This window comes from Ciconia boyciana, chromosome 9 (genome assembly GCF_034638445.1).
Source record: "Ciconia boyciana chromosome 9, ASM3463844v1, whole genome shotgun sequence".
NCBI lineage: Eukaryota > Metazoa > Chordata > Aves > Ciconiiformes > Ciconiidae > Ciconia > Ciconia boyciana.
In genome coordinates, this window is record NC_132942.1 from 45,222,532 (window position 1) to 45,237,400 (window position 14,869).

A 14,869-nucleotide genomic window follows, 5' to 3' on the forward strand; every position below is an offset into this window, starting at 1 on the left:
GGGCCGTGGTGGTGGTGGGGTCCGTCCCGCTCTGAGGAGCGCTCAACCGAGCCCCTTTGCTGGCTAATCAGTTCTGGGGCTGTTCTGCAGCCTGGCTGCGCTGCGGATCGCCCATGCCGGAATAATTGAGTCGTTTGTATTCATTAGCAGTTCGGTGACAGAAACTTGGGGATCGGATGCGATGAAGCGCTCCGGCGCAGGGACACGCGGCCGGCTGGAGCCCTGGCGCAGCTGGGAGAACCCGAGGTTGCTCAAACACGGGGGCGAGGGCTGCCCGGCGTGGGGCTGCCCGTGGCACAGCAGGCTGCTAGTTCGTCCTTCCCAGACCCCAGGGTCTGCGTCCCCCGTGGGTCGGCTGCCTCCTGCCCCGCTGGGCCGTGCCGTGGGGCTGCGGGAGGAGCGGGGAAGGAGGGTGGCCTATTTCTGCCATGCAGGCTGGGGATTAGCTCCCAAAGCCCAGGGCCCTGCAGTGCCCTCGCGCTCATTAGCCCTCTCTGCATTTTAATCCCTCCAAATATGGGCTAATTACAATATCTTTCATAAAGCCAAGCTGACAGCACCACGGCGCTGGGGTGATGTGCGTGGGCGGGGGGTGCGGGGACAGCCCCCGGCCGAGGGATGGGGCGTCCAGGGCTCTGCGTGTGCAGGGTGCAGGTCGGGGTGCTCCGGCACGTGGGGAGGGCTCCCGGTAGTTTTGGGGCACCCTGTCTCTGTGCTGGGGTGCTGGCTGAGAGCACGGGGGACCGGGAGCAGGACGGGCCTCGGGCACCCCGGGGGGAGCGGCTGGGGAGGGCGAGGGGCCGTGGGGCGCTGGGAGCGAGGGCTGTGCCATCAGGGGCTCGCCTGGAGCGGGAATGCCTGCCTGGCACGGCCAGCGGTGCCGGGGACCCCGCTCAGCCCCGGTGCCCGCCGTCGGGCTCTGCTCCGGTGCCGGCAGCGAGGCAGTTAACGGAGCTTGTCGTCTCCCTCTTAGGGCTCCGCTCCCGAACTGCAGCTTGAGTCAGTTGTGTGGAGGTGGCAGCGGCGGCAGCTCCGGCTGGCACACCGGCTCCGGCTGGCACACCGGCTCCGGCTGGCACACCGACCCCAGACCTCGGCCCAGCCGCGTGCGGAGCCCAGGCCACCGGCACCCAGGTGAGGGGGCAGCCGGGCAGGGTGGGAGCCGGTGCCCCCTGCACCGAGGGATGCCAAGGGGTGCCCGCGATCCCGGGGAGGGGGACGATGCCCGCTGGAGCTGGGGCACCAGAGCCATGTGCCGGGGAGGGCCCGGGCGCTGCATGACTTCGCCGGGAAACTTTGGCTGGGCGGTGGCGGCAGCTCCTGGCTGGGCACACTGGGGCACGGGCAGGCGGGCGGGCAGGAGGGCTGCTCTGCCCCTGCCCAAGCCCGAGCCAGGCAGCCCCCGGGGGGCTGTGGCTCGGGGGACAAGCCCCGGTCCGGGGCTGGCGCTGGCAAAGCCCCTCGATGGCCCGGCACCGCAGCATCGCCCGGCTGAATCTCACATGTCCCCCGCACGGAGGAATCCCCCCTGCGCCCCGGGGTGCCGCTGGCCCTGCCCGGGGCGGCGGGATGTGGCCGGCACTGCCAGCATCACCCGGTGGCACGGACAAGGACCTGGCGTCCCCGCTGCCCTCGCTGGCGAGCCTTGCCTGGGCAAGGGGCGTGCTGCCGGCAGGGACGGGAGGGGAGTTTCTGCTCCCCAGCACCAGGAGGGGCACCTCGGGGTGGGGACCCGGGGCTGCCTGCGCAGCCCCCACTCCTGCACAGCCTCCCAGCCCCGCTCGGGTGCCCCTTCCCCGCAGGATGCATCCTGTCCCTGGGGTGGGGCTGGGGCAGAGCCGGGCACAGCCCCGCAGGACCCCCGGTCGGCCCAGGGGGCTCAGCGGTGCCCACGGGGCTGGCTGGCACTTGGGGGTACACAGGCAGCGTCGCGAGGGGCGACCCGGCTCCAGCTCACCCCACTGTGCTTTGATGCCTTGCAGGGCCCCGTGGAGCCACCGGGACCGGAACCAGCCATCCCGCCTCGGAGGGGGTCCCCGGGGTCCCCTCCACGCACCGGAGCATCCCACCAACGCCCGCTGCCACCAGGGACCTGCCCAACCCTGCGCACCTGGGCTCCGTCCCCACGCCCGGCACCGCGGGGCAACGTGCCCCGGGCATGACGGGCGCCCGCCCGGCTCCTTGACGGCAACGAAGGCAGCGGCCGCCCGCGCCGCCCCGCTCCCCCCGCATGCCCTTCGCCCACGGGGCCACCTGCCCCCCATCGCGTCCGGCTGCCCACCGTGCCACGGCCGCCATGGGCGAGGCGCCTGAGCCGTCCCCGCAGGCCCCGCTGGCCGTCCTCTCCAAGGTGGAGCTGCGGGTGAGCTGTAAGCACCTACTGGACCGCGACACGCTCAACAAGTCGGACCCCTGCGTCCTGCTGCTGATGCAGTCCCAGGGCCAGTGGATGGAGGTAGGAGGGCGGGGGGCACCCACCGCAGTGGGGCAGGGCTGGGGCAGGCTGTCATCGGGGACGTGGCGGGGCTGGGTGCAGGGTGCTGGGCACAGGGTTTGCGTCTCTGGGATGGGGACGGGAGCAGAGACAGCCCCAGGGTGGCTGCGATGCCCGCGGGGCCGGAGACAGGGCAGGAGCCGCTGCGCAGGGTGCAGGGTGCAGAGCAGGGTGCAGGAGATGGTGCAGAGCAGGGTGCAGGGTGCAGGAGATGGTGGAGAGTGGGGTGCAGGGTGCAGAGCAGGGTGCAGGGTGCAGGAGATGGTGGAGAGTGGGGTGCAGGGTGCAGAGTAGGGTGCAGGGTGCAGGAGATGGTGGATAGCGGGGTGCAGAGCAGGGTGCAGGGTGCAGGAGATGGTGGAGAGTGGGGTACAGGGTGCAGAGCAGGGTGCAGGGTGCAGGAGATGGTGGAGAGTGGGGTACAGGGTGCACAGCAGGGTGCAAGGTGCAGGAGATGGTGGATAGCAGGGTGCAGAGTGGGGTGCAGGGTGCAGGAGATGGTGGAGAGCAGGGTGCAGGGTGCACAGCAGGGTGCAAGGTGCAAGAGATGGTAGATAGCAGGGTGCAGAGTGGGGCGCAGAGTCCAGAGCAGGGTGCAAGGTGCAGGAGATGGTGGAGAGCAGGGTGCAGGGTGCAGAGCAGGGGGCAGGAGACGGTACAGAGCAGGGTGCGCACAGAGGATGCTGGGCGCAAGGTGCAGAGCTCACAGTGCCGGGTGCAGGGCGCAGAGCAGGGTGCAGGGAGCAAGGTGCAAGGTGTAGGGCCCAGAGCACGAGGCTCGCGGGGCAGGGAGCCGTGGGACACTCGGCACCGCGTGGGGACAGTGCAGGCGCCTTGGTCGGAGCGAGTCCCCCGGGGCTCCGGCAGGGCCGGGGAACGGGGTGCCCGCGGCGCGTGGCTCCAGCACGGCTCTGCTGCCCCGGGCTGGGGCCGAGGGACGCCTTGGCCACCCGTGGGGTGGATCAGGGCTCATGGGCTGGTCCCACGCTGCTCGGGGCAGGCAGCCCGGGCTGGGACAGCCGGGTGGCGTCACCCACCCCTCCGCACACAGGGGGACAGCTCAGAGGGGGCGTCAGGGCCAGCACCGCGGCCGTGTGCCCCTCACTGCGCTGCCCTGTGGGGCCCTGGTGCCCAGACGAGCCGGGGCTGGCGCCGGGGCTGGCACCGGGGCTGGCATGGCTCCTTCCCATCGCTCCCCCACGGCTTAGCTCTGGGCTGGCGCCGGCAGCTCCACGCTCGCTAATCACCGCTGCTCGGTCGGCAGATTTAGCGCTAAATCCCTCTGCGTGTAATCGACTCTGCTCGCCGGAGCCGGAGCCAGGGTGGGCGGCGAGGGGCCCCGTGCCAGCTGCGGGCTGCGGCTGCCCAGGCTGCGCCGTGCTGAGCCGGTTGTACCCGACTGTGCCACGGTGTGTTGTGCCACGGTGTGCTGTGCCACGGTGTGCTGTGCCACGCTCTGCGTGCTATCATGTGCCGTGCTGTGCCGTGCTGTGCCATGCCGTGCCGTGCCATGCAAGGGCGGGATCCAAGAGGCAAGAGGGTCCCTCCTGGGCCACCTTTTGGAGGGACTCTGTGAGCCGTGCTCTCCCTGTCCCTGCCAGCACGCCTTCCCCAGCCCAGCCAGGACGGTGCTGGAGCCGGCTCAGCCACTGCCCGCTAGGTCCAAGAGCTGAAAGGGCCCTGGACACGCTGGCAGGGCTGGCACCGGAGGGGCCAAGGTGGCTGGGACCCGGAGCCCCGTGGCGGGGCTGTGGGGCCGGTGGTGCCCGTGCAGGAGGTACGGAGCCGCACGGGGTGGCCCCGCCAGCACCGCAGCGGTGTGGGCTCGGCAGATGCTGTCGGACCAGGCAGGCAGTGGGCAGGGGCCGGTGCGCTGGCAGGGTGCCCTGGCCAGGATGCATCCCGTTGAGTCAACGCTGGCAGGGACGGGGTGCGGGGGAGGCTCCTGGAAGCCGCTCGGCACCCGCTGCCAGCACGGCTGGGAGATGCTGAGCACCCACCTGCCTGCCAGGGCCATGGTGGCCAGTGGCCCCCATCCTCAGCCGGCCCGGGGTGGGAGCGCAGGGGCTCGTCCTGGGCACCAGCCCATCGCTCCTGCTTGAGCGGCCGTGGCAAACCATGGTCCAGAGCCAGAGCATCCCCTTGAACCGACCATGGGGTTTGCCCCAAGCCCCGGAGGGAGCGGTGCCCCCGGGACCTGGGGGTTGGCAGGGCTGGCACCCTCGGGGGCACACCTCCCCGCCCGAGCCAGTGACGGGGCTGCCTCCAAAAGCCGTTCGCCTGGGATCCGGCACGGGCACGTAAATGCTTCTGCAGGGCTGGTCCTTCCTGGCAGCTGCCCGGCATCCCCCATCCCTGCCTCCCCACATCCCTGGGTTCCTGCATCCCTGTGCCTGGCTCTGGGCGAGCGCTGGCATCCCAAGGTCCCGGGCAGCTCCGCTGGCCCCGGAACCGTCCCCGAGCTGGGCTCTGGCCCCGCTGCCCCACTAGCCGAGCTCCCGCCGTGCAGGTGGACCGCAGCGAGGTCATCAAGAGCAACCTCAACCCCGTCTTCGCCAAGATCTTCACGGTGGACTACTACTTCGAGGAGGTGCAGAAGCTGCGGTTCGAGGTGTACGACAGCCACGGGCATGCCGGCGTGGGCACGCATGATGACGACTTCCTGGGGGGCATGGAGTGCACCGTGGGGCAGGTGAGCCCGCACCCCCCACCCTGGGGACACCCACCAGTGACATCCCCTCCTCCACCCCTCGGTTTTTGCAGATCGTGGCACAGAAGCGGGTGACGAAGCCGCTGTTCCTCAAGTACGGGAAGTTCGCGGGCAAGTCCACCATCACGGTGAGCGGCCGAGCCCACGCTGGGAGCGGCACCAGGCTGGGGCACGCGGGTGGCACCGAGCTGGGGTGGTGCGGTGGCACGGAGCCAGGACACTGCGGTGGCACCAAGCAAGGGCACACGGGTGGCACCAAACCGGGACCCTGGGGTGGCACCAAGCTAGGGCACATGGGTGGCACCCAGCTGAGGCGGTGCAGTGGCACTGAGTGAGGCATGCGGGTAGCACCAGAGCGGGGCACACGGGTGGCACTGGGGTGGGTCAGTGTGGTGGCACTGAGCTGGGTGGGGGGCATTGAGCTGGGGCACATGGGGGGTCCCAATGACCTTCGTCCTGTCCTAGCTGGCATCCAGCTGCCCCGAGGCTCTTGGGGATGGGGAGGGCTCAGGGTCCCCGCTGACGTCTGCTGGCCACCCTGGGGGGTCCCTGCCATGCCAGGGAGGGTGCGTGGCACCCTGTCCCCTCCCAGGGCACCGCCCTGCCCACGCAGGCAGGGAGGGCAGAGGGACAAAGCCGTGCCGGGCACTGAGCACCCTGCGGCCGCCTCTCCTCTCAGGTCATCTCAGAGGAGATCTCGGGGAACAACGGCTACGTGGAGCTCGCCTTCCGGGCCAAGAAGCTGGACGACAAGGTGAGCCGGGTCCCGCGGGCAGGGGAGCCAGGGAGGGGCAGGCAGGGCAGGCAGGGCAGGCAGGGCGGACGGTGCTCTGCCCCATCCTCCCTCCTCCAGGACCTCTTCAGCAAGTCGGATCCCTTCCTGGAGATCTACCGCATCGACGACGACCGCAGCGAGCAGCTGGTGTACCGCACCGAGGTGAGGCCCCGGGCAGGAGCTGGCCCTCGGCCGGCCCGTGGCCACCCCGGTGGCTGCCCGGCCCCGCTGAGCCCCTCGCCCCGCAGGTGGTGAAGAACAACCTGAGCCCCATCTGGGAGCCCTTCAAGGTCTCCCTCAACTCGCTCTGCAGCTGCGAGGAGAAGAGGAAGCTGAGGGTGAGGAAGGGCGATGGGGACCCCCATCCCTGCCCCGGGGGCATGTGCCCCCCGGCTTCCCCGCGGCCCCGCGTGGGTGGTGTGCCGGGGTCCCCAAGCCGCTGGGGACGGTGGTGGGGACAGTGCCACGGCTGGGTGCGGTCTGGGGGGGCACGGGTGTGCGGCTCCCCCCAGGCAGGGCTGAGCCGTGTCCCACCGCAGTGCGTGGTGTGGGACTACGACTCGCGGGGCAAACACGACTTCATCGGCGAGTTCTTCACCACCTTCGAGGAGATGCAGAAGGCGATGGGGGAGAACAAGGTGGGCGCAGGGACACGGGGACAACGGGACAGCCTTTGGGGTCACCCCTCCGTGCTGCCAGCAGATCCCATTCCAGGAAGCACCACCCAGCTCCTCCTCTGGTTTTGGGGCTGTTCTCCCCTCGCTGCCCCCTCTTTGGGGAAGGGATGGTGGGTCCGGGCTCCTCTGGGGAAATCGGCCCCGGCCGGGCTGGCCGGAGCCCGTGGGCTGGCCGGGAGCGGGGGAAGGCAGCTGCCCCCCGGGGCTGTGGGGCTGCAGGGTGGTGGGACCATGGGGCTGGAGCGTTATGGGGCTGTGGGGCTGCAGGGAGGCAGGGTTATGGGGCTGTGGGGTTATGGGGCTGTGGGGCTGCAGGGTTATGGGCTTGTGGGGTCGCAGCGCTGCAGGGCCATGGGGCTGCAGGGTCATGGTGGGGAGGTGCCGGCGCAGGGGCCGCGTCCCCGGGGCTGGGGGGCCGCAGGCAGCGCGGGTGCCACGTGCCGCAGGTGCAGTGGGACTGCATGAACCCCAAGTACAAAATCAAGAAGCGCAACTACAAGAACTCGGGGGTCGTGGTGCTGCTGGACCTGAAGGTGAGTGCCTGCGTGCCAAGCCGTGCCGCACCGTGCCGTGCCGTGCCATTCCGTGCCGTGCCGAGCCGTGCCCAGCTGCCGTGGGGCGGCATGGGGCAGGACTGGCTGACGCAGATCCCTCTGGAAGATCCACAGGGTTTACTCCTTCCTGGACTACATCATGGGCGGCTGCCAGATCCACTTCACGGTGAGCGGCGGCCCCCACCCCGAAGCACCGGGAGCTGGGCAGGGGCTCCAGTGCTGGGCCACGCGCCCGTCCCCAGGGCAGGGGGCTGTGGACGGCACATCCCGGCTCCCCAAAGCCGCGGCTGTGCCATGGTGCCAGTGAGCGGGGCCGGCAGAGCCACCCAACCCCAGCGGGGACATGCCGGTGGCCCCGCTTGCCCCGGGGGACCCTCACCGCTGCTCCCCCCCGCCAGGTGGCCATCGACTTCACGGCCTCCAACGGGGACCCCCGAAACAGCTGCTCCCTGCACTACATCAACCCCTACCAGCCCAACGAGTACCTCAAGGCGCTGGTTGCGGTGGGCGAGATCTGCCAGGACTACGACAGGTCGGTTGCTCCGGCCGGTCCCCCAGGGCCAGGACACCCCGGTGATGGCCACCCTGGTGCTGGCACTGCCGGGGCCAGGGCTCCTCACACCTCTTCCCTTGCAGCGATAAGAAATTCTCGGCTCTGGGCTTTGGTGCAAGGATCCCCCCCAAATACGAGGTAAGGGGGTGGTTGGGGCACCGGGGCTCATCCCTCTGAGCACCCGTGGCCGTGGCTCCTGTGGGGCTCAGCGGGCGCTGGGGGCCGTGGCGGGTGGGCACCGGCTGCCCCCTCCCCTCTCGCCCTCCAGGTCTCCCACGATTTCGCCATCAACTTCAACCCCGACAACGATGAGTGCGAGGGTGAGTCCGGCTCTGGCGGGGCTGGGGAGGCCGGTCCCATGGCCCCCCCGGTGCTGCCCCCCTCACCCCTCGCGTCCCCCCACAGGCATCCAGGGTGTCGTGGAGTCCTACCAGAGCTGCCTGCCCAAAATCCAGCTCTACGGCCCCACCAACGTGGCCCCCATCATCTCCAAGGTGGCTCGCGTGGCGGCCGACGAGGAGAGGACAAAGGAGGCTTCGGTACGTACCCGCTGCCCCGGCTGGCGGGCTCCAGGCTGGGCTGAGACCCAGCACGCTCGTGCCACTTGTGGCTGCTCCCACGTCAGAGCTGAGCCCTTGTCCGGCTCCCCCCCGTATGGGGCCGGCAGTGGGGCAGGGCAGCCCCCCCAGAGCATCCCTCCCCCCCAGCAATACTTCATCCTCCTGATCCTGACGGACGGAGTGGTGACGGACATGGCGGACACGCGGGAAGCCATCGTCCGCGCCTCCTACCTGCCCATGTCCATCATCATCGTGGGGGTGGGCAACGCCGACTTCACCGACATGCAGATCCTGGACGGGGACGACGGCATCCTGCGCTCCCCCAAGGGCGAGCCCGTCCTCCGCGACATTGTCCAGTTCGTCCCCTTCCGGGAGTTCAAGAACGTGAGTGGGGCACTGGGGGTCCTCCCGTCCCCTCCCGTCCCCTCCCGTCCCCACGACGGGACCAAGCATCGCGGCACAGCACGCCGGTGCCCCGCCGGTGCTGCTCCGCACACCGGGGCGGGCGGGTGCCACGGTGCCCCCAGCTCACCCGTCCCCCCGGTGTCCCCCGCCCCGCAGGCGTCACCAACGGCCCTGGCGAAGTGCGTGCTGGCAGAGGTGCCCAAGCAGGTGGTGGAGTACTACAGCTACAAGGCCTTCCCGCCCCGCTGCCCCCAGCCCGAGACCCCCGACTCCAACCTCAGCTCGCCCCAGTGAGGGCCCTCCCGCTCCCCCCAGTGTGGCACGGGGACGGACGGGGTCCCCGCCGTGTCCCGGCCCTGCTGCAGACCCCTCCTCGGGGGCAGGGAGGCGCTGGGAGCCGGCAGCGTGCCCCCACTGGCAGCGGGGGGCCGGGAGTCCCCAGCGGGCGTTGCCCGGTCCCGGTGGTCCATGCCCCACGGCCTGTTCCCGCTCCGTCCCTGCTGTCCCTGTGGTCCCCTCGGTCCCCGCTTGTCTGTCGCTGTGACATCGTTTGGAGGCTGCATGATGAACCCCCCCACCGCGGCGTGCAGGGGGTGTGTGTCCCCCCAATAAAGCAACCAGCCCTGCGCCCGTGCCGCGTGCTCTCTGGGCGCCGACACCAAAACCCCTGCCGGGTGCTCAGTGGGGTGCGGGCAGAGGGACAGGCAGCCCCTGGGGTGCTGCCCGTCCCGCCTCGTGCCCCTCACCGTGCCACGGTGCTGCCCAGCCCCGGCCGGCGGCAAGAGCGAGCAAGAGCCAAACACGGCCCCCAGCCCCGGCTGCCTGCACGGGCACTGCCGCCGGCCGCTCCGGCTGCCCCTATATTTAGGAGGATTCGTGACTGGCAGCGTGCAGGGGAGCGCCGGTGCTTTGGAGCTGCGGCACTTTGGAGCAGCCGCCGCTTTCAAGTTTTGCCGGAGCGGCCGCCCGTCCCGCTGTGCCGCTGCCGGCTGCTGCGGCCCCGAAATCCAGGCCACGGGAGCGGGAATGGAGACGGTGCCGGTGCTCTCTTCCTGCCCCTGCCCAGCACATCGCCTGTGCCGTGTGCCGCGTGCCACGTGCCGTGTGCCGCGTGCTATGTGATGTGTGCCACGTGCCATGTGCTGTGTGCTATGTGCCATGTACCGTGTGCCACATGGTGTATGCCGTGTGCTGTGGCATGTGCTGTATGCTGCATGCCATGCGCTGTGCCGCATGCCGTGCCATGTGCCATGTGTCATGCACCGCGTGCTGTGCGCCACACGCCATGTTCCGTGTGCCGTGTGCCACATGCTGTGTGCCGTGTGCCATGTGCCATGTGCTGCCCGCTGCGTGCTTCATGGTATGTGCTCCGTGTTGTGCCGTGTGCCGCCCCATGTGCCATGCACCCTGTGCTGCGTGTCATGTGCCGTGTGCCATGTGCCGTGTTCCGTGTGCCATGTTGCGGTGCCATGTGCCGTGTGCTGCATGCCATGTGCCACGTTCTGGGTCATGGGCTGTGTGCTGCACGCCATGTGCCGTGCTGTGCCGTGTGCCGTGTACCGCGCACAGGCGCTGTGCCGCGCTGCTGCCACGTGCAGCACACCAAGTGCTGCGCGCCATTTGCTGCGCCGAAAGCCGGCTGCGTTCGCTGTGTGCCAACTGCCTCCTGCCACATGCTGTGTGACACTGTGCCACACCCCGTGTGTCGTCCACCCTGTACCATGTGCCACGTGCCACTGTGCCGTCTGTCCTTCACCCTGCGCGTCGCCGTCCCGGCGCTGGCAGATGCTCCTGGGGAGGTGACGTCCACCAGGGTGGGGTGTGACCCAAGGCCACCGCAGGGACTGAAGCCGGGGCCCCGAGCAGCTGTCACAGGGTCACCCAAGAGCCGGCCATGCGAGTGCCACCGAGCTGGACTCCGGGGCCGGGGATGCAGCCGTCAACCTGGGTGCCGGCACAGGGGTGCCAGCCTGCCTCCGTCTGTGCGGCCGTGCCATCTGGGAGCCGCTCACCCGTCCACCGGCACGGCCGTGCTGAACCGCCGTGCCCCTCCGGCACTGCCCGCTGCCGGCACTCCCGCGCGCAGGCAGAGCGCGCTGCCCGCGCCGCCCTGATCAACCCACGTATTTATAGCTCCTGATTCATCTCTCCATAAAGCAGGATAATAGACGTCGCCATAGAAACCCGGCGCCTGACGAGCCGGCAGCGGCAGCCGGCCCTCTGCGCGGGCAGGGGTCTGCCCCGGCACCCGATCTGCGGGGCCGGCAGGGTGCCCCGCCGGCCGGTGCAGCGGGACCCCATGGGGCTGGGGGTGCCCAGCATCACCCAGCCAGGCTGCACCCACCGGCGGGCAGGCAGGGTGCTGGTGCCACCGGGCCACAGTGCCGGCGTCCCCAGGGAGGGTCTCGCGGCCTCGGCCGAGCCCTGGCGAGGGGTCCTGCTTGTGCCGGAGCCAAGCCCTCACCCCCCTGCCCCGGCACTGTGCCACGCTGACCCGGCAGGTGCCGGTTAATTAAGCCGGGGTTAATTATTGATGGTGCCTGTGCTTCCCAAGCGGCTTGATACGGCAATTCCTTGGAGCACGGCAGGACAGGGGCTGCGGGGCTGGGGGGTGCTCGGGGCGCTGCCTGCCTAGGGCACCCCAGGGTGCTGGGGGGAGCGGGCATAAGCCCCTGGGTGCAAACACCCCAGGCGGGGAGATGGGCGGGGGGCATCCAGCCAGGCTGGGCAGGGCACTGCAGCCCCCCAGAGCATCACGAGGGCAGGGCAGGGGACATTGGGGTGCAGGGGGCACCGGGAGAGGGGGCGCTGGGGCTGGGCAGGGGGACCCTGGGCTCGGGGGGTCCCTGAGAGGACATGTGGACCCTGGCAGCCCCGGGTGCTGCCGAAGGAGCCGCGTCCGTGCCACGGGCTCCGCCAGCGAACACTGGCACCGCGCAGCTGTGCCGTGACCCGCCGCGGCACCTGGCAGCCCGCCATGGCCCCCTGCGCCGCCCGCCTGGCCGTTGCCCCCCGGCGCAGATAAGGTCCCTGGGGATGGGTCCCCACCCTGATGCAGCTCCCGATAACGCCAGGCGCTTCCCGCTGCCGGTGCCACCCACACACCGCTTCCCACCCCACACCCGTGGGAACACGCTGCCTCGCTGGAAACAGCAATAAATATTTATTTCTGCAGGGCGGGCTGGGCGGAATGCGGGGTCATGGCCATGCACACCCACCCTAGGGCAAGGAAGGCCACGGGGATGGCCGCAATGTGTGGTCGGAAAAGTCCCCCATCCCGGGGGGGGGGTGTGCGGGGGGTGTGGAGGGTGTCATGCAGCCAGTCCCCCCCCTCACCGGACCCCCAGCCCTGCCGCAGCCCCCGGGGCGATGCATGGGGGTGTATAAGTTACAGGGGGTGCTGGGGCGCTCCCCGCGGCGAGGCTCGGCAGGCGGGGTGGCCGGTCGCGTTGTGCAGTGGCAGGGCTGAGCGCTGGCAGCCGCCCGGGTCACCCCAGCCCTTCAGGCCATGGGCCAGCGTGTGGGCAGCTCCAAGTCGCCCATCTCCTCCTGGTAGAGGCGGTCGAAGAGGGCGTTTTGCAGGGGGGAGAAGTGGTCGCGCCAGTCCCCCACCACACCTGCGGGACGGAGGGGACAGCGTCAGCCGGGGCCGGCACCCCCCATGTCCCCAGCGTCTCCTCCCACCCCGTCCCCCCTCACCTTTCCTCATGAAGCGTCCCTGGCTGTGGTCCATGATCTCGGAGGGGATGAGGGAGTAGTTGACCATGGCGTTGTCCCGCATGGTGGCAAAGCTGCAGTGCTGCTCCAGGGCTCTCAGCGCCTCCGGTCCCAGCGGGCAGCCCAGGAAGGCGCCGAGCCGCTGCGCCGTGCCACGCAGGTCCTGCGGCGGAGGGGATGGTCAGGCCTGGGCAGCCGGCGGGGACGGGGACGGGGACACGCCAGGGCTCACCTGGTGCAGCTCCTCATAGGTGACGTAGAAGATGTCCAGGAGCTGCCGCTGGCCCAGCCAGCCCTTGACGTGGTCGAACCAGGAGCCGTAGTGCACTGGGGGGAGGCAGGGGGTGATGGGGGGCCCCGTGGCCGAGTCCTGGGACCCTGGGGACACCCCAGCCCTTACCTGTGCCCTCAAGGAACTGCGTGAGGAAGGTGTCAAAGGAGCCGGGGTCAGGCAGGAATTTGGCCAGGCGGTGGAAGTGGTAGAAGGAGACAGCGACGTCCTTGGGGTTCCTGGCCACGTAGATCACCTGGGGGGACGGTGTCAGCCCCACGGCCGGGGGGGGGATTCCGCTCCGCCCCGCTCAGAAAGCCCCTGGCAATCACCCCGGCCGTGGGAAGCCCCGTGGGCATGGGATGCCCCTGCGGGGACCCCTCAGACCGTCCTGGCCCCCCTCACCTTGGCCTTGCTCCGCTGCAGGGCAGGGGCCAGGATGCGGGCGGGCAGGTGGGTGGTGATGAGCCGGCGGGCGGCCGTATCCTGCAGCGCGTCCCTGAAGTAGATCTGCTCCAGCCAGGGCGCCCGCTCCCAGTTGGGGATGGTCTTGGCCGGCACGACGTCCCCGCGGCTGAACAGCAGCGTCAGGATCTCCTGCATCCAGGTGGTGCCTGGGTAGGTGGGCGTCAGGGCGGCATCAGGGCAGTGCCAGCACCGTGCGGGGCACCGCGTAGCACGGCACGGCACTGCACACCGTGACATGGCTCAGCACAGAATGGCACAGCAGGGCAGAGCACGGCACGGCGTGGTGTGGCACGGTGTGGCACAGTACCCCACGGCATGGTGTGGCACGGCACGGCGCAGCGTGGTGTGCCATCGTATGGCACGGCATGGCGTGGTGCAGGTTGGCACAGCACGTGTCGTGGTTTAGCTTCGGTCGGCGACCAAGCACCAACCCAGCCGCTCGGTCACCTTCCCCCCCCACCCCCCGGGGGGATGGGGGAGAGAATCGGAAGAGCAAAAGTAAGAAAACTCGTGGGTTGAGGTAAGAACAGTTTAATAATTGGGGAAAAAGAAAAAAAACTGTAATGAAAAGGAAAACAACGAGAGAGAGAGAGAAACAAAACCCGGGGCGGTGGGGGGAAACCAAGTGATGCAACCGCTCACCACCCGCTGACCAATGCCCAGCCCGTCCCCGCTGCCCCCGGCCAACTCCCCCAGTTTCTATACTGGGCATGACGCCACATGGTATGGAACAGCCCTTTGGCCAGTTTGGCCGTGCCCCCTCCCAGCTTCTCGTCCACCTGGCAGAGCACGGGGAGCCGAGAGGTCCTTGACTGGTGTAAACATTACTTAGCAACAGCTAAAACACGGGAGTGTTATCAGCATTGCTCTCATCCCGAATCCCAAACCCAGCACTGTACCAGCTACCGGGGAGAAAACTAACTCTCTCCCAGCCGAAACCAGGACAGCACGGCATTGAATGGCTCGGCACGGCATGGCTCGGCACGGGGCAGCAGTTGGGCCGGCAGCGCCGTGCGGGACCCCCGCCCCAGAGCCCCCACCAGTCACACCAGTCTGGGGTTGGGGCAGGATGGGGTTGGGGGGCGTGGGGGGGCGGCTGCCCCCCACCCATAGGGCAGGGCTTCTGGGGGGGAGTGGGAGCCGGTGGCCGGGGGTCCCTCGCGCTGCGGCCGGCGGGGCCGGTGGCTGCGGGGCAGCGGGGGCCGGGAGGAGCTGGCCCCGAGCCCGGCCACCTCCCAGCCACGCAGGCAGCTCCCGCTCCAGCTGGCAAACCGGGGGGGGGCTACACGGCAGAGCCTGCCCGTGCCCCCCCGGGGTCCCCAGCCCTGCCCCACCGCCCCCAGCTCCCCTCCCTGTCCCCCCCATCCCTGCCGGCCCCCCCCAAGCCCTCACCCGATTTGGGGTAGGTGGCGATGACCACGTCGGTGGGGCGGAAGGCGAAGGCGGCGGCGAAGCCGAGGGACTCCTGGGTGTGGAGGTGGCCGGGCAGGGCGATGCCGGCAAAGGTCTCGGTCACCTCCAGCCGCTCCATGGCCCGGCCGCTGCGGGGCCGCGCCGGCCCCCGGCCTTAAATAGCCGCAAAGGAGGAAGCCGTCGGGCGGGCGGGAGGCCGGGCCCCCCCCGGCACCTTCCTGCCCGGCAACCGGGGATCCGGCCGCGCTGGGGCCAGCGCCGGGAGCGGAGGG

At 70.1% G+C, this 14,869-nt stretch overlaps 2 protein-coding genes across 2 annotated transcripts; one reads left to right on the forward strand and one right to left on the reverse strand.

Moving 5' to 3' along the window:
- The first annotated feature begins 1,081 nt into the window (after positions 1-1,081).
- Positions 1,082-9,334, forward strand: CPNE7 (copine 7). The gene is made up of 16 exons (XM_072872252.1): positions 1,082-1,134; positions 1,983-2,455; positions 5,004-5,186; positions 5,258-5,332; positions 5,884-5,958; positions 6,058-6,141; positions 6,228-6,317; positions 6,519-6,617; positions 7,103-7,189; positions 7,317-7,376; positions 7,609-7,742; positions 7,847-7,901; positions 8,032-8,083; positions 8,169-8,302; positions 8,471-8,707; positions 8,885-9,334. Exons 2-16 carry the CDS (start codon positions 2,231-2,233, stop codon positions 9,020-9,022), a joined length of 1,728 nt encoding a protein of 575 aa, XP_072728353.1. The 5' UTR covers positions 1,082-1,134; positions 1,983-2,230; the 3' UTR covers positions 9,023-9,334.
- Positions 9,335-11,872: 2,538 nt separating this feature from the next.
- On the reverse strand, positions 11,873-14,851 carry LOC140656679 (sulfotransferase 2B1-like). Its single transcript, XM_072872696.1, has 6 exons — positions 14,577-14,851; positions 13,122-13,330; positions 12,846-12,972; positions 12,678-12,772; positions 12,428-12,608; positions 11,873-12,345 (listed from the first exon to the last, which is right to left on the reverse strand). Exons 1-6 carry the CDS (start codon positions 14,713-14,715, stop codon positions 12,230-12,232), a joined length of 867 nt encoding a protein of 288 aa, XP_072728797.1. The 5' UTR covers positions 14,716-14,851; the 3' UTR covers positions 11,873-12,229.
- Positions 14,852-14,869: the final 18 nt, after the last annotated feature.